This window comes from Tyto alba, unplaced genomic scaffold, assembly GCF_018691265.1.
Source record: "Tyto alba isolate M040663 unplaced genomic scaffold, T.alba_DEE_v4.0 Super-Scaffold_28, whole genome shotgun sequence".
Taxonomy (NCBI): Eukaryota; Metazoa; Chordata; class Aves; order Strigiformes; family Tytonidae; genus Tyto; species Tyto alba.
The window spans coordinates 942467-967402 of NW_024881302.1; the positions used below are offsets into that span (position 1 = coordinate 942467).

Sequence of the window (24936 nt, forward strand, 5' to 3'; positions counted from 1 at the left end):
TACCTTTGTGAAATTGTACCCGTTCATGTTAACAGAGCTAATAGCAACAAAATGCTAAAACTGTCAATCCTTCTTTTTCTCAAAAGCTATTTAAAGAACATTTAGGGACTGGCTACTTTAAAAATATAACACTAATTTATAAGCCTCTTGTGCTTCCAAGAAAGACAAGTTAATTGTGAGGTCTGAAAGGATGCTGCCAGCTTCACCAGCTTCTCCCCTCTGCTACAAGCAATTCTGCACCAGCACCCAAGCCCCACACCCTGACACCCACCGACCCCCACCTACTGCTCAGTGATAAATAACTGAGTTGCACCTACTCTATTAAAAACGTTAGTCAAAATTGCCACCCACTTAGAGGTTAAAACCTATACAAGATAGGACTTCTGGCAAAAGCTCAGCTCTCAAATGCAGGGATCACTCGGTGGGAGCCTGCTCTTAGAGCTCCAGCTCAACCACAAAAAGGGTTGATGTGGTTTTTTGTGTGTAAGCATGACTGACCAATCTGAAGAGAAGCACAGTGGATGTAGATTTAAAAAGAGACCTTGTTTCGGTGCTTCCATCTCGAGCAAAAAGAATCTGAAAACACCATGACAAGCAGAAAATCCCACATTTTTACATCAGAGTAACAAATTTTAAATACTACGTTATTTGAATTTATGATCTTGATGATCTACAAGGAAACAGGAAGGAACAAATAAAAAAAAAGCTTACATTTAGGTTACTATGGACAGTTTATTGAGTGTTACACTTGTGCACAACAAGTCTTGGTCTATTTTTAATTAATTTTTAATCAATATCAACATTATTCAAACCTACAGTGAAAAAAAAAAATCTAGCCAAAGACCCTGCCTCCAAAAGTACGTAGCTTGGAGCAGCACAGAGCAGAAATCACCCACTGCTCCTTCAGCAGTCACCGTGGTGGAAGCTTGAGGGAGTCCAAGCAATCATTTAAGCTTCACACGGTAACTAGAACATGAGAAACAAGGATGCTGGCATAACAATTTGGAACAGGGAGTTGTGGAAAAAGACCTGTGGCAGGTAGAAACAGTGCTGCAACAGAAACGCCTGGCAGCTCCACAGCCCTGGAGAAGAGAACCACACAGCATCCTTGGGAGAACCAGAAGACATTAATTCAGCCGAACTTAACCCAGAACCAGCCTATTAATGTGTTACTAGAAAAAAAACACTGTAGTATCTGAGCAATTGTCTAACAAAACCCAAAATGTCAAAACTCACACTGGTATTTAAAAAAAAAGATATTTAACCTTTATTAAAAGACTAATCAAAGTTAAGAGTTGTCTGCACTCTCACGAAAGCAAGAATCAGCAGCATCAAAAGCTGCCCTAACAAAACAAAATCTTGATTACATAAGCATCATCCCAATAACATGATCAATTTTAAAAACAACACGAAGGTATACAGATGGCAAACAGCCTGAATTCAGAGCAGAGAAAGAGATACAGGTTATGACTACAAGCCAGAGTGAAATGGTAAACAAATCCTAATTTGCACAACAATTGAATACATAAAAGAAAGCCTGTATTTATTAAAATTCTATTATACTAATTTAGATGTGATGCACAGTTTGTAACGAGTCAATACACAAACAGCACGTAATGATTAATTTCCAGCCATCCAGAATTTTATCCTATTACATAACTGTCTTTTTCCTGGACATAAATGTGTGTTAGTGATTTCTAGTCTAAGCCACTGTTCTGAAATATTCCTATCCGAATCTCTACAACCCATGAACTTCTGAGGTTAAATATACAAATACTGAATAAGCAAGGTATTATCTCCAATTTTTTGTATCTAGCAGATAGCAGAAACACATCCTCAAAATTGAAAAACTACAGCTGACAACATGCTACATTTGGTATACAGCAAAACAAGTCAAGAACAGCCTATGACTGGTTTTCTCCCCAAAACTATTTCGAAGTTGCAACTATCTTTTGCTGCTTAAATCCTGGACAAAAAAAATAAACTGCACAAATGTGAATTTCTTAAAATTGAGTAATCTGCTAAGCTTTTTTTAATAACTTGTAATTTAAGAATTTGGTGCCTTCTAGCTGTGAGTTACCCCTGCAAGACATGTAGTTTCCTGTAAGCGTTTCCTTTCAGAAGCAGTTTGTTTGTTTTAAAGCACCATCACATGGCCTAACATAAACAGCAGGACTGAGAAGTGTAAATTAAGAAATACCTGAATCTTGCTCCCTCTGTCTCCTTTTCCAGTTCCAGTACATACCGGTACCCACAGGCTGTCAATTACTATACTTTGTCCTTTATTGTACCTTTGGTCCTTATGAAAAAATGCATTTTAGCAAACAAGCCTTTTAGCTTTTAGTAAACAGCTAAAACGCACCTTTATTATGAAATGACAAAACCACAAAAATAAAACCTGTTTGTTAATGTTAAGTATCTGTGTGTCTGTGGTAGAGAAAAAGATCTGGAAGTTTTTTCATGTCTTTTTAAAGTCCTTCCACTCAGGAACGAGTAGATGTAGCCGTCTGCCTCCACGAGAGCTCCCTACCTGTAACTGCAGGGCAGGAGCGCTGCCCGGCCGAGGATCCCGTGTCCCGCAGTGCCCAGCCCAGCCGGGGGCTCTGCTGAAAGGGGCTGTCCTGCACGCTCCCCCGGGTGGGCTCCGGCCCGGGCCGGTGCGGCGCCGAGCAGCCCCGCAGCCTCGCTGAGCCGCCAAAGTCAGCGCAAGGGAAGAGGAGGTTGCACACCACCCCTCTGAGAGCAGTCTTCAAGGGAGGCAGAAGAGATGCGCCGCGAAGCGCGCTCAGCACTGTGCCCACTGCAGCCTGCCGGGCACCGGGCACGGCCAGAATCCCAGCCGGCACACAGCAGCCGCGTCACCCCAGAGCGTTTCATATGGCTTGTCCCCAAGCCCTCACACTGCACTTCTGCTCCAAAGCATCACTTAAACAGCAAGCGGGCTTCTCCGTCCTAGCCAGTAAACACCACACACAGCTGGCTGTAGGCCTTCACCCACGGCCTACCTCAGCATAAACTCTGCATTCAAAACAGAAAGGTCCCCAGATGTGACTCCCTCCACAGTGCTGTGAAGCGTCTCTGATATAAATCCCAGCTTTGCAAAGATTATTTAATTTACTACCACAAAGAGGCAATTTAACATGTAAGCATAAAGGTAAAAACAGAGATTTCGTATTTTAAAGCTAAGGTGCCACATAGTCAAAACACCTCTTTTGGTATGAATTCTGATATTATTTTAGAAAATTAAAAATGTTTAACCAAATGTAGTGTGTAATGGCAAAGAGAAAGTATACTTTAGTCAGTCATTCACACAGCACATGCTATTGAAAAACATAAGCCAAAGAATAATAAAAAATCTTAAAAAAAAAAAATCAGACAAAATTGTGTGAAACATGTTAGCTACTACAAACACACACAGTGCAAAAAAAAAGGTGAGATTTAAATAGCTAACCTGACTGGTTAGGGGAGTGGCTCACCAAGTCCCGAATGGGAGGCATGCCTACAAAAAAAAAAAAAAAAAAACAAAGCAAGAAGATTACAGAAGTGTTACTTAAGTAAACTAGCCCTTCGAGAACAGTCCCCAAATCACTCATCCCTTTAAACCCATTTATTCGCACCCCCCTTGCACCCAAGGTTTCTCTGAAGAGCCATCTCTCAATCTTGCTGACCGTGCCAGTGACAAGTTCCGAGCTGCCTCACCCAGAGCTGCACACACCACAGCGAGGAGACACACTGACAACAAATGCAGCTTTCTACATGTAGCATTTAATTATTAGCAATTTTGCTGCTTTTACTAAAAATTTCCACTGTGAGTTAGTTCATACATTTGTAATTTAATTAACCAATTTAACACATTCTATATTTTAAAAATTTGACCATATAAATTCTTCCACTTTTTTTATATAAAATCACTGAAACCAGAACCAGTTAATTTTTGACTGTACTAACTTAGAATTTCAGAGGTCAGCCCTGAAGCTTAAGCAAGTTTATATCACTTCTTTGAATGTCACACTTTCTCCACCTTGAAGTCATTATTTCGCTACTTGATTTAGCGAACAGAAATAACTAAGTACGGTCCAACTCTGACTTAATCTAAGTATGTGCATAACAAACTTTCATTTACCAAACTTTCACAGCTTCTTCCTCCTAAGTGCCCTACAGGCAGCATGTGAAATCAAAGTTAATGTTTCAAATTTACTAACTTTACAGTTGAAGACCATAACCGTTACATTTACGGTAATTCCTAACTTAAGTCAACCTCCATCACTACTAACTGCAGATCCTGAACTCCTCACTTCTCCCCTGGCTCCTACAGTAACAGAGTAAAAAAAACCCCAAGTTACAGGAAGAACCTTTTGTTTCCAAAGGCTCTGGCTGTAACATAATTTTGCAGCCCCGCTGCAGGATGCACGAGGATAAAGCGAGACCCACTTGTGTCAGAGGAGGAATCCCAGTCACTGGACTAACGCCAGGCGCCGGACGGTGCTCTCCTGTTTTGTTCTGTCCCACAGTTGTAAGCAATTACTGCTGGCAAATACTTTAGTTCACGATATAAATCATTTCACTGTGGAATAACCACCTGGCTATTGTGATGTGTTAGAAAGCACAGAGGCAAACAAACATACCAAGGCAGCATTCAAGATCTTTCTTACATGTGAAGTTTACACATGGGGGAGAATTTCAGTAAAGCAAACAACTGAATTGGGTAGGAAAATGTTCTGATAAAGAGCTACTTACGTAGATTTCTTAAAATAACCATCTTGGCACAAAACTGTATCTGTTTCAGAAGTATTACATGGTATGAGCTTCACTTATGCGTCTATTAAAAAGATATGCCAAATGTCCTAGAAACAGCAGAAAAACACCTACCCACAGGACTATTCCTTCTTAAGCTTTACTTCTAAACAAAGGAGGCTAATTTTCAAGAAAAGATGACGGTCCATGCAAAATACAAGAGTTTTGAGTTTTTCTGTCCATTGATACAATTAAAAAATTCTCCAACACCGAAGACTTAAAAACAGGGCAATCAAATGAACAGGGCAATTAAATGAAGACTTTAAATTTAGCAGTACTTGTGTTCCCTGGCTTTTACAAAGCACCTACCAGTTATAACCACAGCTGGAACTGGGGGGAGATCTTCCCCCGGGGTCTGTCAGGGAGTGACGGATAAAACAACTGGTGCCATTACCAATTCCAGAAATTTTCACTTCAACACTTCAAGCTACAGTTTTCCTTTTAGTGCTAAAATACAGATCAATCCCAATATCCGATCAAAAATGCTTTAAAAAAAAATAGTCAAGAACTTCACAATCTTCAAAGATATTCCGTTAAGGTATAAAATTTGTTAACCCAAATGGCCTGTACATGGATATTCTTTTAACAGGAAGGGATCTACAGATATGTCAAATTTCATGAGTGTCCTGGGTTGAGTGAGTGGTGGAGTTTTTTGGTGGCTGGGGAGGGGGCTATCGGGGCAGCGCCCTGTGAGAAGCTTCTCGAAGCTCCCCCAGCTCCACGTCAGCTCCACTTCTGTTTGGGAAATTGAGCCCATCAGCTGCACCTCTGTGAGAACGTATTTAAGAAGGGACGTGGTGACGGGCAGGGGGACTTGTGAGGAGGAGTTGCTGCAGCTGCGTGAACACCAAGGTCAGTGGAGGAACGGAGGAAGAAAGGAGGGGGGAGGTGTGCCGGAGCAGAGACCCCCCTGTATCCTGTGGGGAGATGGCAGGGCGGCCCCCCCTGCCACCCATGGAGATCTACGGTGGAGCAGACATTGATTTATGGCCTGTGGCTTCTGCTTGCCTGATCAAGGTTCTGTGCCCGAAGAAGGCCGGGGTCTCGTGGGAAAAGGCAGCCCCGCTGCTGTAATTCAGCGCTGGGAGGATTGCAGCATGCGGGGGAGTCCCACGCCGGAGCAGCTCGGGAAGGGCTGCAGCCGTGGGAGGGAATCCAGTCGGAGGAAGTTAGTGACCCACGACGGAGCAGTGTGGGGAACGCTGCGGCCCGTGGGAGGAATTCATGTTGGAAAAAGTTCGTGGAGGACTGTCTGCTGTGAGAGGGGGACCACGATGGAGCAGGAGGAACAAGTTCCAGACACTCCCCTCACCGAAGATAAGGGAAGTGGCAGCGCTGCCTGCACCCCCCATTCCCTGCCCCTGCGCCCCTGGGGGAGGAGGTAGAGATATCGGGAGCAGAGCTGAGCCCGGGAAGAAGGGAGGGGTGGGGGGAAGGTGTTCTCAAGATGTGGCAATGCTTCTCACTGTCCTACTGTTATGTGTTGTTAGTGTCTGTAATAAATGTACGTTCTTTTTTTCTTCCCCTAACGAGTCTGCCTTTTGCTTGTGATCATAAAGGGGGATTTTCCCCCATCCCAGTCCTATCTTGAACTCCAAGCCTGGCTCTCTGTCCCTTCTCATTGCCGGAGGGGAAGGGAGAGAGAGCTGCTGCATTGGGGTTGGCTGCCAATCAGGCCTAAACCACGACAATGAGATTTTTAATTTCAGAGATAACAAGGAGAGTACCTAGAAGTTGCTGTTGAAGGCTAAAAGAGGAACCAGGGAGAGTAAGACTGAAACAGGCGAATGACAGTAGTGTTTCCTTTCAGATACAAAGGTGTCAAAAGATATGAAGTCAGTCTGGCACGCTGCTGCTGGACCACAGCCACCTCCATGTTACCTCACAGGCAATTCACTAGACAAGATTTTGAAACCATTACAAAAATCCAGCACTGAAAAGTTACTTTCCTTTCCATTATCATCTTACCTACATTTCTCAAAGAACATGACAAAACACACAAACTAGACACTATTCCTGGTTCTGGCAGAGGAAGGAGATCTTTCCAACACAGAGGTACATGGCACCAAGAAACAAGACCGTGGCTGCCCAAGCCCACTTGTGGGTTCTGACGAGTTTACCTCGGACATGACGGAACATCCCCGAGTACAGCACACCGTTAAAGACCCTGACAGAAAGCTACCGACAATACCAACCTTTCCTTAAGGTGGGAAAGTGATTTGGCCTACCTTTCTCTCCCCTAGAGACTCTCAGAACCTTTTTGCTACCAGCTGGTTGTAGAGACATATTGTTCAAATAATTAACATATTATTGAAACTGCAGAACTACTCCCAGTAAAGCAGCTGCATCAGATGCTCAGTACAGCACTGTGGCAGAGGGACACGCTCACATCTCCCAGCCTAAAGGTTGGCCATCAAGCAAAACTGAGAAGAATAAATACACAAATGGGAACCCAACTAATTAAATATTGGGTTGGTGTTCACAAAAGAAATGAAGTGAAGGACAGTACACTCAAAAAATCCTCTGGATAGAATTATGAGGCTTAATAGGTTGTATAGGGAGTAATACTTTTTAAATTAGGTTGCATGTGAATTTTTATTTAAATCACTACTTGCTAACATACAATTTGACCAGTAGAGGATAGATGCTGAAGAAAAAGTTTCATCTTAGAAGCAAGTAAGTATATGAAAGGTTACTTTAAACCTGACTGTAGACAGGAACAAAATTATATAGGGAGGGAAGAAAAAAAAAATAAATATTTAAAAACTACTTCCTCGAATGACAGAGTTCTATCATTATGTTACAAAAATAATACTGGGAAGTAATATCAGAAACATTCATCAAGAGGTCAAAACTAAACTAAAACTTGAAATATCAAGGCTGTTCTCCATAAATCCTTTTTTTTTTTTTTAACTGAAGGGACTAGAGTCATGTTCTCTGTGGTATATAAAACACTACTTTTCAGAAACAATGGGAATTCAGTAAAGTTTCAGACGAAACTATGTGTTGGAACAAGTTACATCATCACTGCTATGTGCACATCAAAAAATAAATACAAGTATAAAACCAAGTAAGTATTTGTCCAACATATTAAGTGTTAGCATGCATTAATACCAAATCTCTTTGAAAAATCTAGATCCCTATAAAGCCACTTTTTTTCCAGCCACAAGTAGACTGCCCTTATTGTCCCCAAAAATGTGCTGAACTGCATGCCAGTACATTCACTGAATTGGAAATTATGCATATGTAACATAAATTTGCTATTCTTAAAAGGATATTTGAAGAGAATGCATAACAAGCCAAAATAACAAATGATAACTATACTTAAATAGTAATAAAGGTAATGGTCAATCCATTTTGCAAGACAACCAAACATCAGGCTTCAGGTAGATGAATAAAGAAAAACACTGATTTAATAACAAAAAGTAATTCTGATAAGCTTAACAAGTGGTACCCTGGCTGTATCTCTAGATATGAAGACAGAAAGTCTTGAGATGCTGTTCAGAATGCTCTGGGAACTGGCTGAGAGACCTTTCCTTGTGAGAGCTGTGTATCGCAACTGGATGCAAAAAAAGGTGCTTCATACCATGGCCAAGCTTGGATCAATTACAAGGATAAAGACTGGAAGTTCAGAACACAGCAGTGCTCATATTGGCTTCAACATCTGTTCAAAACCAGACATGTCTATTGTATACCACTGGCAACAATGAGCAACCCAGTATGAAACTTGTACAAAGATGGCTGAAACCATCCCGCAATGTTTAATATTAAGATACAACACAGGACAATATCTCATCATGCTACAGCTTACATTCAAAGCTTAAATAATATTAGCTCCAGTATTTCACTGATAATTGAATTTAAACTATTCTATTTTAGTTAAAGAAAAACAAGGTACCCCCCCTCACCTGGCTGTTTTTTGCTGCTGTTCGGCACTTCTCCGTTGGTCACTGGCTGCTTATTTGTGACAGTGCTGCCTCCTGACTGGCCGTTTAATACTTTAGGAGTAGATCCCAGGTTTGCAGCTATAACTGGTAACTGCTGACCTCGTTTCAGAAGCTGTTTCTGTTCCTGGTGTCGAAATCGCGGTGGTACTTCACGAGGAGGGTATCGAGGCAAGGTCTGCTGCTGCTGACTGTTGGCTGTGGCCCGCTTGGCATTATTATTAGTGCTGGTTACTGTGGAAGTGCCGTTAGAGGTGACAGGCTGAGGCTGGCTTACACTTGTCTTTGTTTGTTCTGGCACTACCCCCACCCCCAAAAAAAAGAAAGTTGGACAAAGTTATTCATAAGAACAGCAACTTAAAAAATCGAAGACTAAGTCAATATTCTTAGATGTGCTTATATATATATTATGTAATGGCAGTTTTTCCAATTCAAGTTGTAACTCATTCCCCATTAAAAGCTCTATTATCCCATAATTACACAGCTTTAATAGCACAGATCCGGAAGCAGAAATGTGTCTTGATATCACTCATAACAAAGTTATCTCAGTTAAAGTATGCTATTACTACTAAGTTTTTTATAGCTTTCTCTGACAAATAGCACTATACCAGTTTATTTTGGCATTTAAATTTTATTTTTAAAAAGTATTTAAGTAATAATAATAAAAAAAAACTTCCTCCGATGGGAAACTTAAGTGTTACGTATAGAAAAATGTTATGGTCTTGTCCAAAATGAACACGAGGTGAACACGACACACAGAACACGTTGTTAAGACTTGCCTGCTTTACCAACCCTAACATCCAAAGGGAAATCTAGCAATACTCTTAAGTCAGTCTGTTGCCAGCAGGAAAAGCTGATAGCACAGGTAGCCCCTCCACACAGCCTGGCAGGCCTGCGCACTGACAAAATACCCAATGTGCAACTGCAACTCCAAATTATCTTTCAGTCTTGACACCGTGGCCACTTCAAGGCAAGATGAAGGTCAAATAATTTGTGAGTGAGCACCCAAACTCAGACACTAAATAAAGGGAAAACCACAACATCCTCAACACCTCCACCCCAACCAGTACAAAACCCAAGACGGTAAGTCTGGGGGTGTTCAGGTGTAACTGGTTAGTAAACCAGGCTGGACAGACAGGAATACTGTGAACTATGGATGCACGCTTCCTGGTGCTATGGTCATTTGTCTCAACAACTACGAGAGGTAAGCTGTACTTCCAGTGCCTTACCTTACTGATATGTTAATGTACTTTTCAAATTTCTTAGACGAGATATCCATAAAGCATGTTTATGTTTACCGTGGAACTTTTTGAGATACCTTGAGACTCGATCGTAACCTCCCTCAGCACTGACCCACCGACACGGTCATGTCACCACCTCTACTCAGAACTTCACAAAATGAAACCGGCGGTTTTTAGAAGTTACCAAAGGAAAACAGTTTAATCCATGTAGCATTCCTGCTGCTAGCAGCAAGGTCACAGCTCAGTAATCCAACTTCTTTGGTGACAAACATTTAGAGAGGTTCCTCCCAGCTACAGGTCACTTTTTCCCCAGCAACACAACTTTCTCTGGGCCTGTACAGCCAACAGAGGGGAGCAGCGACCCAGGCTAAAGGCATCCCCACATCTTTTTCATTGAGATCCTGCAAGAGAAGAGTTCAGGATGCAGCCCCATCAGCATCTCTAGGGTGGTGGCAGGACCAACCCTGTGTGCTGGGAAAGAGGGAAACTGAGGTAGGCACTACTGCTTGGGATCAGCAAGGGCTCTCACTCTGCCCTGCTGGGTACGGCGGCACCCAATTACAGATCAGGTTTCCGTTACTATATGGCTGTATTTATTTTCAAGAACAGTTTTGCACAGTGGCAGCATCTAAACATATATGACTTGAGACTTAAGAGCAGCATCCTCAAACCATTTCCCTGCTGTGTTCCATTTAACAACTTCCTGGCATCTCAGCAGCAGGGATATTGTTAATACATGACTGAATATGTAGTTTACTGAGGCTTTTAAACAGTTTTTAATTTGTTTAAAGACCATTTTATCATCCACTTTCAGGAAGAGATTCATGTGAATACGACATAAAAAAAAATTAAACACAAACTTCTTACGCTTTTGTCGAAGGAATCAATTTGAATACTGTCAATGTTACTTATGACTATAATTTCCTTTTATTTCTACTATAGTACGCAGTTACATATTAGAAAAACACATACACGAAGGCCTTTAGAATAACTTGTCACCTAAGAATCAGCATCTGGCTTATGCTTTAATGGAATATTATATTTAGGCTACTTAAGCAAAGCAGAAAAGAAAACTTTTAGCCACCTCCTTGTTTCAGAGGCATCCCCAGCTCCAGCCGCCCGCTCCCTCCCCAGCCCCATCCCCCCTGCCCTGCCACAGCCCTGACCCAGCGCTCTCCATTTCACAGCTGACTGGAGGAGGACAGAATTAAGGAGAGGAATGGCCAAGACATAAGTCAATTTAATGTACAGAGCACAGGGAATAGAAGGTATTCAACAGCTATTAGAGAAATTGCCAAGTTGATACAAATCACCAACACCATATCAGAGTCCATCAATTTGTTACCTATATTTAACAAGTATGTAACTCGGATCAATTCCTTGCATAATGTTTTGACGCATATAGTGCAACAACAGATGATGATCAAAACTGAATTTCACAAATACAAAGAAGTCTTAAGCAAATCTATTTCCATTTATTACTTTTCAAATGTCCTGGTTTAATAATAGCTAAAATAACTGAAAATTATTAAGCCCGGGGGGGGGGGGGGGCGCTATTTTAGCAAATAGCTAAAAATTTGCCAACAATTTAATGCATATACACTTAGCATATTTCTGTGGTCTAGGTACTGCAACAAGCTTTGAAATAAAGAAAAAAAATTCTTCACATACCACAATCTGTATAATTACCACCCAAATCTTAACTTTTTAATCTATCAATATGCCTTCTGCTGCAAGTGGTTCACACTAAATACTCTTTACAGCTGAAAGCACAGTTCAGCCTACACCTGAGGTGTGCCGACAGTGATATGCAGAACACCACCACTTTTTGCAGCCAGTGTGTCATTATCAAGACAACAAAGTAATGGCACCACATAGGGACACATACATCCTTTAGCCTTCTGCACGTTGCATTTAAGTTTGATTTTTTTTTTTTTTTACTGTCATCTGAAGTGGAAAGTACACCTCACTTAAAGAGATTTTTAATCCAACACAGAACACCCCATAACATGGTCAATGACAGACATTCAGTTTGCCTACATGACTACATTCATTTACATATGATTTCTCCTCTCAGATAAAGTAAAATCATTTCTATATGACATTCCACGAAACGTCCAGAGTTGCAAGTAGCATGCTTAGGGCAGTACTGCAACACAGCAACATCAATACTTTACTTACCTAATTAAAGCTACTTGAAGACAAAGTGCAGATTATAACAGAATCCAATGAACTTGCAGGTAATCAAATCACTTTTGACTATAAAAGAGTGCAACTAATAAACAAGCAACTTTCTGCCAAGCCAGCCCCTAAGCTACGACATGAACAAGACTTCACAAACACCTTAAGGAGATTATATTCCTCATATATACTATATATTCATTTCCTTAGCAAATATGGTAATTCTTTCCAATATTACCAGCAAACTAAACAGAAATCTACCGGATAATACAGTTCTAGTAAGGAATATGCAGTTTACATTCCTACCTTAATTTCAAACTGAAATTAATCAGAAGTGCAACAGAATTCCCTTGCCTGCACTTCCCTAAGTACCGCAAAGTTTTAAGCTATATGATTTATCCTGTCTTAACATTTTCTGGTCCACAGCTTCTCACAAGACTAAATAAAACATTAATTTTCCAGTACGGCTACTATAAATTCCAACACCCCTTAATCATTATCTTAATATTGTTATAAACAAGTTCTGTTTAAGAAAAGTTTGTTCTGCACACCGGTATTTTATTTTGAATCACATTAAGGCAGAAAGATAATATTAACAGGCTTACAGTCTATCACAGTTAGTTTACTTGACTAGTAATAGCAAGTTTACAGAAACAAATATTAAAAATGACAGATTTTAATAAAGAACAAACCTGCTGAAAACCCACAAAGCAGGGGATGGTGAAGTTACAGTTTACAGAGAGATTCCAAAGAAAGACGTTTCCAACTTGTGTTGCTTTCCCACTCTGCAGATTTCATTAGAAAATGGAGGAGAAGCATGGTGTCATTTTACTGCTCCAGGAGTGCTGCCTGCCAACTCCTCCTGGAGTAGGGGCCCAGTGACTTAAACTCCCCCTCCAATAAAAAAAGTGGCAGCTGTTTGAATAACTTTAATGCAGATGGAAAACAGTTTCTCGCTCGCACAAAATCAGCATACAAAGATCAAATCATCTACTAAACCACACAAAGAACAGCACCAAGCTGTCATTTAAATGTTTCTTCTTGCTGCTGCTGAAGCTGACCTCTTAAAAATGTATTGTAATGCTCTCTGCCTGCATGTCATGCCCCAAAGAGTTGTCAGTGCTGGAATGCTGAAGGGCAAACAGAGGAAGTCTGGCTTTCAAGCTGACACACGTAAGATGTAGTGCTAGAATTTTCGTTGTGGAAAAATGGCCGCAGCTGTAAGCTCAGCTAGCTGATCTGGAAAATATCTAACTGTTTGCCAATTCATTAACCCCTGAAGATCCGCACAAAGGTAAGTTGTATGCCATTCCTACGGGTAAATTTTAACAGCAAGCATTTCTTCTTCTGCTCATTTTTGCTATTTGCTTTCAAGATTTAAAAACTAACATAGCAGTTTTTCCAATCAGGAAAAGCACAGTTAGGCAAGTGAAAAAAACCCGACAAAACACAGAAGAGTTAGTGTATTCGGGCAATTTTGCTTCACAGAGAAGAAAATGAATAAGAAGTTTCCAAGGTGGGAAATATGAGTCAAAGATTTTAATTCCACACCCAGCTATTTTTAAAATCACTTTCCGTTTCAGTGGTTGATTCAAAGTTTATTCTGTTCTGCAATAAAAGTAGTACTTTACCGCCTCTGCTTTCTACAAAGCAGAGGAATTCAGAACTGAAGACTGACAGATGTTTTCAGCTCTAGCTTGTACTGTTTCGCAAAGCACAAAAGCATTCAGAACAACTAACCACAACACTGGCATCAACATCACTGTTCAACATTAGAAACTACTTCACCAGGGTATTGTGAACACACATTAGAGTGCGTGCAAAAAGATATTTCATCTCATAATGAAATCTCATTCTGGAGAAGTACACCATGAACACTGAAGTGAGTATATACAACAGAACTCAAACCCTCTTCTTAAATAGCATTTACTTTAGTGCCTGGCTTATCATTAGCTACTCGTGGCTACAGTGTGGTTTGCAGAGTCCTGTTTTAGGAGAGATTTGGGGTAAATGGATTGATTTGTCTGTCTTTAATAGCACTGACATTAAGCAGCAAAAATACGTATTTTGCTAAGCCAGAGGGAATACCACAACAGTTGACAATTCTACAGTATTCTCAACAAATAAAGGCTTTCAAATGATACTTATTTTTTCCTAAAATACCTGGTACAAGAGCACTTGGAGGGCACTTGTCGATGTATGAATTTGTTATGCCAGCTGCTACACAGATAGAAAAACCTTCCACTTAGCAACTAAATAACACATTCATCTCTAACTCCTATGAACTTCCTCTTCCTTCTTTTAATAAAATGATGTATAAAACTAGAGAGGTTAGAATATTTGAAATCCACAACAATAACATATATTCATTTTTAATGACGATACTACAGTATTAAAATGCTACTTGTGTCATTTATATTAGCATAATTTCTGTTATTTCCATTCCTAATCCTGAACAGGGAAAAGAAGAAGAAAAAAAAAAATCAGCACTATTAACTTCCTCAGAAAGTCATCTTATAATTTTACATGCACTAGTAGCTACTTCAGCTGGTACAAAAACAATTTCTACCATAGCTAAACCAACATTTTGGAGCCATCCAAACTAGGCTTAAAAACAAGAAATAACCCTCCTACCCATCCCCACCACTTAACCAGCTACTTTTCTGAAAGAGGGAACATAATTCTGAATAATTTAGAGATCCTATACTCTTGTATTTTATCTTCAGCTCATGCACGGAATAAATTATTTAAGACATTAACGCGATGGAAACTTGGAAACTAATGAAACATTAATTTGCATCCTGAAAACAAGTAGGCAAAACTGTTGAAACAATGAAAGAGCTATGTGCAACATAAGCAACCAATTTTGTTCCTACAGAAACTCTTGCAAAAAGTTGCATATCTGAATCTCATAACGTCTGTTCTTCAGAAGGACTGCCAGCTTGCATTTGACAATTCTAAATTCCTGTTAAACTTCCTGAAATACTCTTTCAATAACAATGTAACATTAAAGTTGGAACTTAATACTTCCATCAGTAAACATTAGGCATCCAAAGAGAAAATAGAGAAAAAATAAATAATAATAAAAAAAATACTCTGTCCTTCAAAAGAAAGGCATTTTCTTTCAATTTGAAGATTACCATCAGGTAGCCTACTGAGCAGATTTACTGCCCTCCTGTCTGCATGCTATTTTTAGCTATTTGCTTTTGCAGCCTCGTCCCTGATGTGACGCATGGATGCCAGTGCAGCATAAGTACATAGGTCAAATGTTCATTCAAAATGGACGTTATTATTGACAGAAAGGTATTTTATAGTTTTCCTTCACTATCTTTTCAGATATATTTTATTACTTCAGAACTAAACCAAACACTTTCACAATTCTTTAAATCTGGTACGTTATCTTAGAAGCCTTGCGGCAGGAACACACAGAAGAAAACAAATGCTTAGGCTGTACTTCAAATGCAATTCCATATACTGCTTCAGAAAGGGTGCTTTAAAAAACAAATGAAGAATATTTAGTAATTATAATACTCTTCCAGCAATTTTATTAAGTATTCAGTCCTGTGCTTAAAGGCAAACATAGAATTAATTCCCAACGGATTTCAGTGACCGGTCAGGTTGGAAGGGCCAGCCCAGTGACACCCACAGGATGGTTGCACATACAGAACGTAAGCATCCATTACTGACACTGCCTACACTAGAGCTCCTGCAGCCACCACGCTGGCAGCTCCCTCTGCCTCAGCAATCAATACTCCAGAACCAAAGCACCCGCCTCCTCTATGCAGCACGGAGGAGAACGCCCCAAGACACGGAACCGGGGTTGCCCTCGATCCTTCCGCACAGCATCATCACACGCTGAAAATCTACTGGTCCTGCTCAAGCTATTTTTTTTTTTTTTTCCATTTAAACATACACACTAGACTATATATCGCACTTAAATAAACTAGGCATAAATGTGTCTCCTGATACCTGGTAATTGGTACTGCAGTCCTCGGCAGGCGAATCAGCACATTTTTTATGTGGAGAACCTGCCTCCTCCATTTCAACCACATGCGAACTAGGATGCTTCTTCAAACACACCCCTCAGTAATGGACACTTTCATTTGTTTCTTTACCTCTTCTCAAGCGCAGTGTGTCCTCTACCATTTTACTACCTTCATGCCAGAACAGCACTTCAAACACTTTTTGATTTTTCCAACAGTAATTGCATCTCTGCTAAGCAGGGCTTCCAAGCTCCTCTTTCTATTACTGCTCAAGTAAGTATTAAACCCAACATTCCCAGAAAACAGGGATCCAGCAAGCACTCCACATGATCACTTACGCAATTATCATCCACTTCCCAACTAACAGGTTATGGGCAAGAACTAAAGAGAAAGTGAAAATAATCTTTCTTTCCTCTTTACTGAAGCCAGTTGGAATGGAGATCTGTAGAAAACCGACAAACATTCAGAGTAACTGCAGTGTTCCCAGCCTGCCACTGCACATCGAAATTACACCTTTCAGACACTGTCAACCTGACTGTTTTGTCAGGAGGAACCCTCCACCTGCAATGGTTAGTTAAAACTAGATGTATCAATTACTTGTCCATCAAGCGTTCCCAACCCCAGTGGCACTGCAAAAGTTGGAAATGAACTTTCAAACATATCCATTATGTGGATCTATACCCAGTCGTACTTGGAGGAGTTAGAGCGTTCATGAATTTTTTTAAAAGAGGAAGGAAAAAAGCAGATAAGGAAAAGAACTCAAGGTATTACATATATGCCTGGTGCTGTGTAAGTAATTAAGAGTGGAAAATAGGAAGAAGACTCCAATTCTTGGAATAAATCCTTAGCCATCACTCTTCTGCAGTCACTGAAAAAGTGCAACTGAAGTTTAAAGGATCCCATCTTTTAGTATTGAAAGCTTTCAGGTGACCCATTTGATTCAACATATTTAAAAATGCAGAAGTAATATACAGAATAGAAATAACTCTAAAGTAACTTACCTTTGATTTTTTGTTCAATGGCCTAGAACAAGAAAAAAGAAGTGTCACTGATTTGGGCAGATAAGAGAAAAAACCACATGTGCACGTGCCACTTCATAAAGCAACATTAGCTTTTGACTCTCCTCTTTTAAGGTTATTTAATTATCTACTTCAGAAGTGTCTCTCTAACCAACGCAGCCTATTATTCTTTATGCCTATAAAGCTGTTTAAATGTTACAGAAAACAAAATTAACGTGAAAGATAACTACATGAAACAGACTGAATTAAACTTGCAAATTAAGATGTTTGAAGCGAGTTTAAAACTGTGCCTGGAAGCAAAGAACCACCACCACTTTTATTGCAGAATACGGCAGGGGAAGAGGGAGGCACCTAGAAATTTAAAGGAAGTAAGAAAGTAAACGCAAAAGCTTGAAGTCTTTAATTTCAAGATTCAACCAGTTACACCTCTGATATATCCAAGGTAAGAGCTCTATTTGAATACAATTTTATCTTAGGATAGAAATGTAGAGAGAAACGTTTCTTGTATGGAAGTGCACCTTAACTGTGAGGTTTTAACTATAAAACATAGTGAAACTGGTTTCACAAAGGGCCTCTCAAAAGCACAAGTCATAGTTCTTCCTATCTAAAACTAGTTTTATTAATTATCACTTTTAAAATGCACTACTGCCACAGCAAAATGAGATTTAATTTGATACAGTCACTTTGGTAGCTGTATACAACCCATTTTAATTATGATATTGCATATATTCATAGCATGCAATAAATTTGCGATAAGCTATGATTGTCTATAATTAAAACTGTGCGAGAGAGAAAAAGAGCATATGTGGATGTAAGAAAAATTTATTGATTCACTGATATGATGTAAGACTTGGCTAGAGTCAGACTTTAGCAGTGTTAGGGCTGCCTACTGAAACTTTATTAATGACTCTTCATTGTCATAGCCACACTTCTCTTAATGAAATCAAGAGTACATTAACAGAGAACCCTCTTCAACTTCTTAAGCTGACAATGGCAAGGATACATAAAAAAAAATTTAAGTCATACTGTCCAAAAGTTCAAAATGCAGCCTCTTGCTCCCAATAAGCCTTGAACACGAGCTCTTCATTTTTAAAATCTATGCTCTCAGATTGCTAAAATTAGCAATTTTAGCTATAAAGATCAAGATGCCTGCAAAACCTCTTCTGAAGAAAATCCACTCTACTAACAGCAATGCATCAGCCACTAGAATTAAGAAAGCAAAAATAAAGCCAATGGCCACTTACACACGTGTATCAAAACCCCCACATCCCATTCATTTTCAGTTTTACCTATCTTATCCTTATTACTCTGACTCATCCAATACCACTGCCCCTCTTCCTCTTCTTCCAAAGGCAGTTGCTGTACTTGGGACCACTACATAACGCCACAGCTTCTCATTACACCCTTTGTTCAACAAATCTGTTAAAAAACATATTTTGAAGACTTTGGCAGTTTTGTATGCACTCTGAACTCCAGTATGCAGAGCAGCTGGCTTTGAACCAAACATTCAAAACGCAGTTTTATACTGCCATAAAAAGGTAAATGAAATACAACAGTTGATGTCCCACGGAAGCTGCTCAGCATCAGGACTCAAGCATAGGCCATACCTTCTCTACATGTCACACTACTGTGACTGCTGCTGTTTTACTACTCCTTTAGTTCCAATTATTGAAAAACTACAGTACATATAAAAACTAAGCATTAGCTTTTCCTTCCACAGCATGAGCACACGATGCCTCTGCAGTTCTTGCCATGCCTATGCACGTATTTAGAGCTTACTCTGAAGAGCTTGTAGCCTGCCTCCTGCCTCCCCAATTGTGACTTGAATCAAAAATCAATTCATTAGCTTGGCACTTGACCCATGAACAGTCAAATGAGACAACTTAGAATTTTTCAAAAAAGAAAAAGAATTTGAACATGTTTCAGCTAGGGACTTCCAAAATATATCAGTACTTTGTGCATGGTTAAATGCTTTAAAGTTTTTGCTAGAGATCCTATGGTTGATAATACAAAACAGTGTGCTCTTAAGAGATCAAACAGAGAGTTAGCTTACAAAACAAGCAAGAGCAGCAATTTTGGCCAACCTGAAACTACTCACAAATATTAACAGAACAGAAGAAATATTTTCCCTTCCTTGTGACCTACATTAACAAATTTTCATTTTAATCTAGAATCAAGCCATGCCTGTACTAGGACTTTTTTTTTTTTTTTTTAACAGCTGAATTAACAGGCAGTTGTTTGTTACCATGTTTTTTCAGAGGTATAGTCTCTTTAATCTAGAACATGTTTAAGCTTCTCCAGGAACGCACATGAGCATCCTTGTGACATCCTACTCCTTTGTCCACAGAAGGTGCTTAAATTCAATATAAATGAAGTCCACACACTCAACATTTTGTTACCCTGAGAACGCAGGACATGAATAAAGACATGTGGCTTCTGAAGAACAGTCTATCAGGTGCTTCACAGCAGGAGAAAGCATAAGCAAAACTTTCAACTTTAGGCAAAGGTTATTTCTTCTACAAATTTCACTCAGACATGCCTTTCAAACTCAGGAAAAAACCCTCAATTTTGGAAGAGAAAGTCAGGTATGAAGAATCATTTCTTTAAAAGACTCAAAACCTACAAGTAAACCGTCTCCTTTCCTGTTACAATTTCTGATTAAAAAATAAGTCCAAGAGGAAAATTAGTTATAAATTTACAACTGAGGTCCAAAAATTGTTATTCAGCTTTGCTATCATCTACTGAAGAGAACCTCTCATTCTAAAATAAGAGCAAATACTTCTTCTAGGAGTATCGCTCTGGCACTATTTCATTTAGATTTGCTGCAAGATTGGACAGACCTAATTTTGTACAGGTGCACAACAAGCATCTTTATTTATGCCAACAAAGAGGGAGAGCTGATTACTGATTTTTATACTATTTAACAAATATCTAGCATTAGTCCGTGGAATTAAAGAAAAACTGTTTAACAGGTTCACTTTGCTACCACCACTTAGCGAACAAAAATGGAGATGTTTTTATAAACAGATTTACAAGCTCCTCAAGCTAAGGGTCAATATTTAGAACCAATGGCCATGATTAGTATCTTGACAGTAAACAGGAATTATGAAGTGTTTACAAGCATTTTTGTGATGCTTCCATCCCAAAACACCTTTACTGTCAGCATCTTTATCCACCTTCCCTAACACAAAATGTCTTATATATGTTTCCATACTGAATGATAAGAATACGTATTAAAGTAAGCATACAGCTGAAAGCATCTTAAAAAAAAAGATAATTTTATTCTATATAAGAAATGCACTAATGTTGAGGAAGTTTGCAAACTTAAAACCACTTCAATTGGCAATCAGGAAAAAGAATAGTCATCTCAGAAGAATATTTAATCTCTGAAGAATTGGTTGTACGCAAAGCCAATGCAGATGTTCAATATGTCAAATACCACTAAGTAACCAACAGTACATCCAAAGCTTAAAACATTAAATTAAAAAGAAAGCACTTCTGAGTAACAACAGCTAAAACAGTATGTACTAGTGATGAAACAAAAGTAACCCATAAGCACAGGTTTTTAATTTTTAATGTTCAACATACCTTTTTTTGAGCAGCTTCCTTCTTCTTCTTGTCTTCTTTTCTCTTTTTCCTTTCTTCCATCAACTGTTCTTCCTCTTCTTGCACTAAATCCCTGAACCACACAGTTTGTAATTAACTCTCCCAAAATACAATCTGTACACACTTAGATTCATTTTAGAACAATTATTTCACAGTAAGACAAAAGGAACTGGGGAATTTTACTTCTAATTGGATAATATTTCTACAGGGACTATGTACTTTCACGGCAAATCACAAGTGACAAAACTTTAAGAGCAGATGCAGTTCAAGCTACGTGTAAGATTTTCTTTTTTCCAAAACTTACAATGAAGGCTTAGACATTAATTTGATTCAAAAGCCAGTGCAAATTCAGATGTTATTTAATCTCCACCTGCTATTGTGAACTCGTATGACTGAGCTCCCACATCACAGCTCCCCACTGTCACACGCCATCAGCTCAGACCCAGCACGGGGTCTGACTACGCTCAGCACACGCCAAGCAACAGGACCCTCCCCGGCACACACCCCCTCTGGCATCAACACCCCTGCCTACAGCCAGGCGAGAATCCGCATCAGCTCACTGGTCTTAAACACCACCTCTGCTCAGAAACAACCCATGGGCGCACGTCTCCCTGCCTGAGCAGTGGGGTAACTCAACTGGCTGTGTGTCTGCATGGACGGGACTGCTGACACAAAGGACACATGAACTAGAAGGAACATGAACTGAAGAGCACGGTCAGACCAGAGTAATTTTACAGCACCTCAAACAAGTGACAAGACTAACTTTTCAGAAGTGAAAACCAAACCTATTACATTAAATTCACTTAATACAAAGTTTTATATGCTGAACCAGAAGGCTTAGCAGCAACACCACTTTCCAGATTAAGTTGTTTAACAACAGACTTCAGCAAAGGCAAGACAAAAGGGACAACATGGAGAGTATAGAAAGCAGAAAGATCTGAAGACATGCAAGCACGCCTGCAAGCTATCAGGGTCAGTAAGAACTGATACCCAATACAAATTTCAGAATAAAAAACTTTTTTGTAAGGCCGTGCTTGGAGAGATGCAGTGATTCCCGATGAGAATGAGAACAAACTCCACACAAGCACAACTGACAGAAGAGACTGTGGTAACAGGGAGACAAAAAAGCATTTGGGCTAATGGTGCAAAAAGCTTGTGACAACATGGAATGTGCAACAGAAGATCAGTTAGTTGTTTCATACATGGGAATAAAAACAATTGCTCTCACAAAGAAGGATTCTGAAGTTTAGAAAGAAACAATAAAGCTGAATATGAAAATAAAACAGTGGTGGCAGTTTGCTTTTGTTAGAACACTAAGACAGAGGGAGAGGGAGCATACTAATACTCAGTTACTTCAAAGTTTGAGATTCTGAGAATAAAGCATTTTTGTGTACTAGAAAGCCTACCTGCAAGACTCTGCCCCTCCAGGTTCAGGAGTGTTTCCAAGTTCAAAAGCATGGAAGGTTTCAGCCCACAAACCCTGACCATATAGTCAGGTGGGTAAGATTAAAAAAATAGGTGGAAAATGTTTCTCCAGACCTCCTTCTGAAGCATGTATCTAGGTTACATCACATATCCCTCCGACGACCTGAATTTTAACACTAGCTCCACCACACATCTACCCTGTCACTGGGCAAACCGCGTCCTTCAGCAAGTCCTAATTTCTATGATACCTGGAACGGGAGTGGGAACAAACTCCACACATGTTGAGCAAGTGAAGGAAGAAAACACCAAATTTACTCTTTGAATAACCTTCAAAGATTAGCAGAAGTCCTCTATTTTAAATTAACACTTTGTATGTCACTGGTGTTCTCCCAGATCTGTACACAGTTTGATCAGCTGTGGCTAAAGGAACATTCAAAGCTGCTGTGGAGATCTCTGGACAGTAAAACTGATCAGTCAAGTAGATTACTTACTGTTTGCCACAGTAAATAACAACTGATGGAAGGGAATCTACACTCCTGTTTGTGACAAGTGGTCTTGTCTGGTGTTTATCTCCAAAGTTCAGCTTTGAACATGAAAAGCACTGTGTTTATTTTTGCCATGCTTTTCACATACTAAGCAAGGCAAACAAGGAGAGGAGATTTTATTACACAATTACTTTGAATGTATTACTATCTTCCTTAAAAAAATTACCTTCATTCAGTGACATAGGGTTGCACATACATTATCAAAGACAACCTTGTTACACAAAACTTTGGGGGGAAAAATGAACTGACCATATTAATAAGGGGCAGTCAGTAGGTGGTTTACTTGTGTCTAGAAACACTGGGCTCCTTTTCCAAGCTACCTACAACTACAAACCTCCAGTTTCAAGTAAGGTGATGTTATATATATACATGTCAGAAGCATTGTCAATTGAATATAGTAAAACAGAAGATATTCCACAAGTATTAAAACTTCCATTACTTATTTAGATATATAAATAATTGGTTAATTCTACTTTTAACATAGACTCAACACCTTTCAAAATGAGTGCAGGCATCAGTTTTGGTTCGGGGTTTTGTTATTGATTGGTTTGGGTGTTTTTTTATTTTGTTTTTCAAATCCACATGTGACTTATAGTTCCCAATTGCCCAGTTCCACTGCGGCAAATTCATGTAACTTCCTCACTTTTCAATTAGACAAACCATCACTCTTTCGGCACCTGCCTCTCATTGTAGGTGATGCCAACGTAATACTAAACAGCAGCTCATCATGCCTTCTCTTTACGGTAGCCAGAAGCTTATTAGATTTTGCATCTGCATAACACTGCCATCCTTTTGGAAGAGTAGAGTACCACATTCTTGCTGTCCACTTGAGTTCTGTCACATGCAAAGACTATGTTAACTGAAATATCATTCAGCTTTTAGAAGCAAGATATAGACTTTAAAGAGCAAGCAAAATGCAAAATAGTATTTTCACAGAGAAAAAGAAAAAAGTAACTCATGAACCCTGCTACAGCTAAATCAACAAGATTACATTTTATTTTTAGCATACAGATGCTAACAACTAACATACCAGTGTCTCTGGAATATTCTACCACAGTACTTTTTTTTTTTTTTTTTGTTTCCACACAGGAACAAACTCCTAAATTATGACACTGTGATCATTCTATTTTCATGTATTTAAGAAAAACAGATTCTAGATTACAAAGCCAGCTTAGGACACATAAAAAAACCCTATGACAAGTATCAGGACTCTCGCTGACCCCTGAAAAAAAATTACCCATCTATATAGTTCACAATAAGTTTTTAAAAGAGTTTTAGATTACTATTATCACATTAAACCTCAGTGACTGGAAAGCAGAACTAACCCACTGTACAATTAAACAATAACAGTAAAGCCCTTACTGCCCATGTTCTTCACTGAAAACTGAATTTTTCAAGGCAGGTAGTCCTATTCCCACCACCATCCTACAGAAACATAAATAGGCAAATTCAGATTTCCCTATTAAGTCATCACAGTCTAAAGCAGAACTGAATTTCCATCTCTGACAGCTGAAAGCGCAAGTTTCCTTTATTCTTTTCTAACACATTCATACACAGCCCTCTCAACAGACAGCAAATGATAGTATTTATGCATCCGATTCCAACACCCATTAGAACATATAACAAACAAGCTACATTTTTAATGCTACTCCTTGAGAATCAGAAGTGTTACGCAGTATTTCCCATTTATCATCTTAGACTTTAATAGCTACCTATTCCTGCTATATTATTCTTTGTGTACAAACTATCATCAGCTTCATGTTACTTTACAGCACATAACAAGAAACACCACAGGAATCCAGCCTCACAGTAACAAGACAAAGCCAGAAAATTAACAAGTTCTTTTGCTGGTCTTTTCCCTACATCTGGGTAGATTTAATCCACTGACCTTGTACGGTGGAAGTGTTTGTAGCAGCACACTTGGTCCATCAGCTAGCCAAATGAAAAGCAATGACTGGGAATTCTGATTCATAACGTGAAATATAAACAGACCTCTATTACTTCCCCCAATCAGCCATCCAACTTTCACTAAAACACACATACAGGGAATTTCCTTTTCCTCCTATAAGATTAGCTTGCTCAAGGTTAAATGGTCTTAGCAGAAATGCAAATCTTATTTTTCAATTCAGATTAACTGAAAATAAGATATCTACATCCTACGAAATTCACATTTGAGACTGAAGCAAAGGCCTTCAGTT

General features: G+C 39.3%; 1 protein-coding gene across 2 annotated transcripts in view; it reads right to left on the reverse strand.

The window, feature by feature from the left end:
- The window catches only part of LOC122153982 (trinucleotide repeat-containing gene 6A protein-like), a 51049-nt gene that overhangs the window by 19772 nt on the left and 6341 nt on the right, over positions 1–24936 (reverse strand). For both annotated transcript variants that reach the window (XM_042798729.1, XM_042798730.1), the window contains 4 exons: positions 20751–20841; positions 17145–17166; positions 8703–9038; positions 3452–3499 (listed from right to left, as the gene is read on the reverse strand). In XM_042798729.1, coding sequence (XP_042654663.1) covers positions 3452–3499; positions 8703–9038; positions 17145–17166; positions 20751–20841 — 497 coding nt within the window. The remainder of the gene's footprint in view (positions 1–3451; positions 3500–8702; positions 9039–17144; positions 17167–20750; positions 20842–24936) is intronic.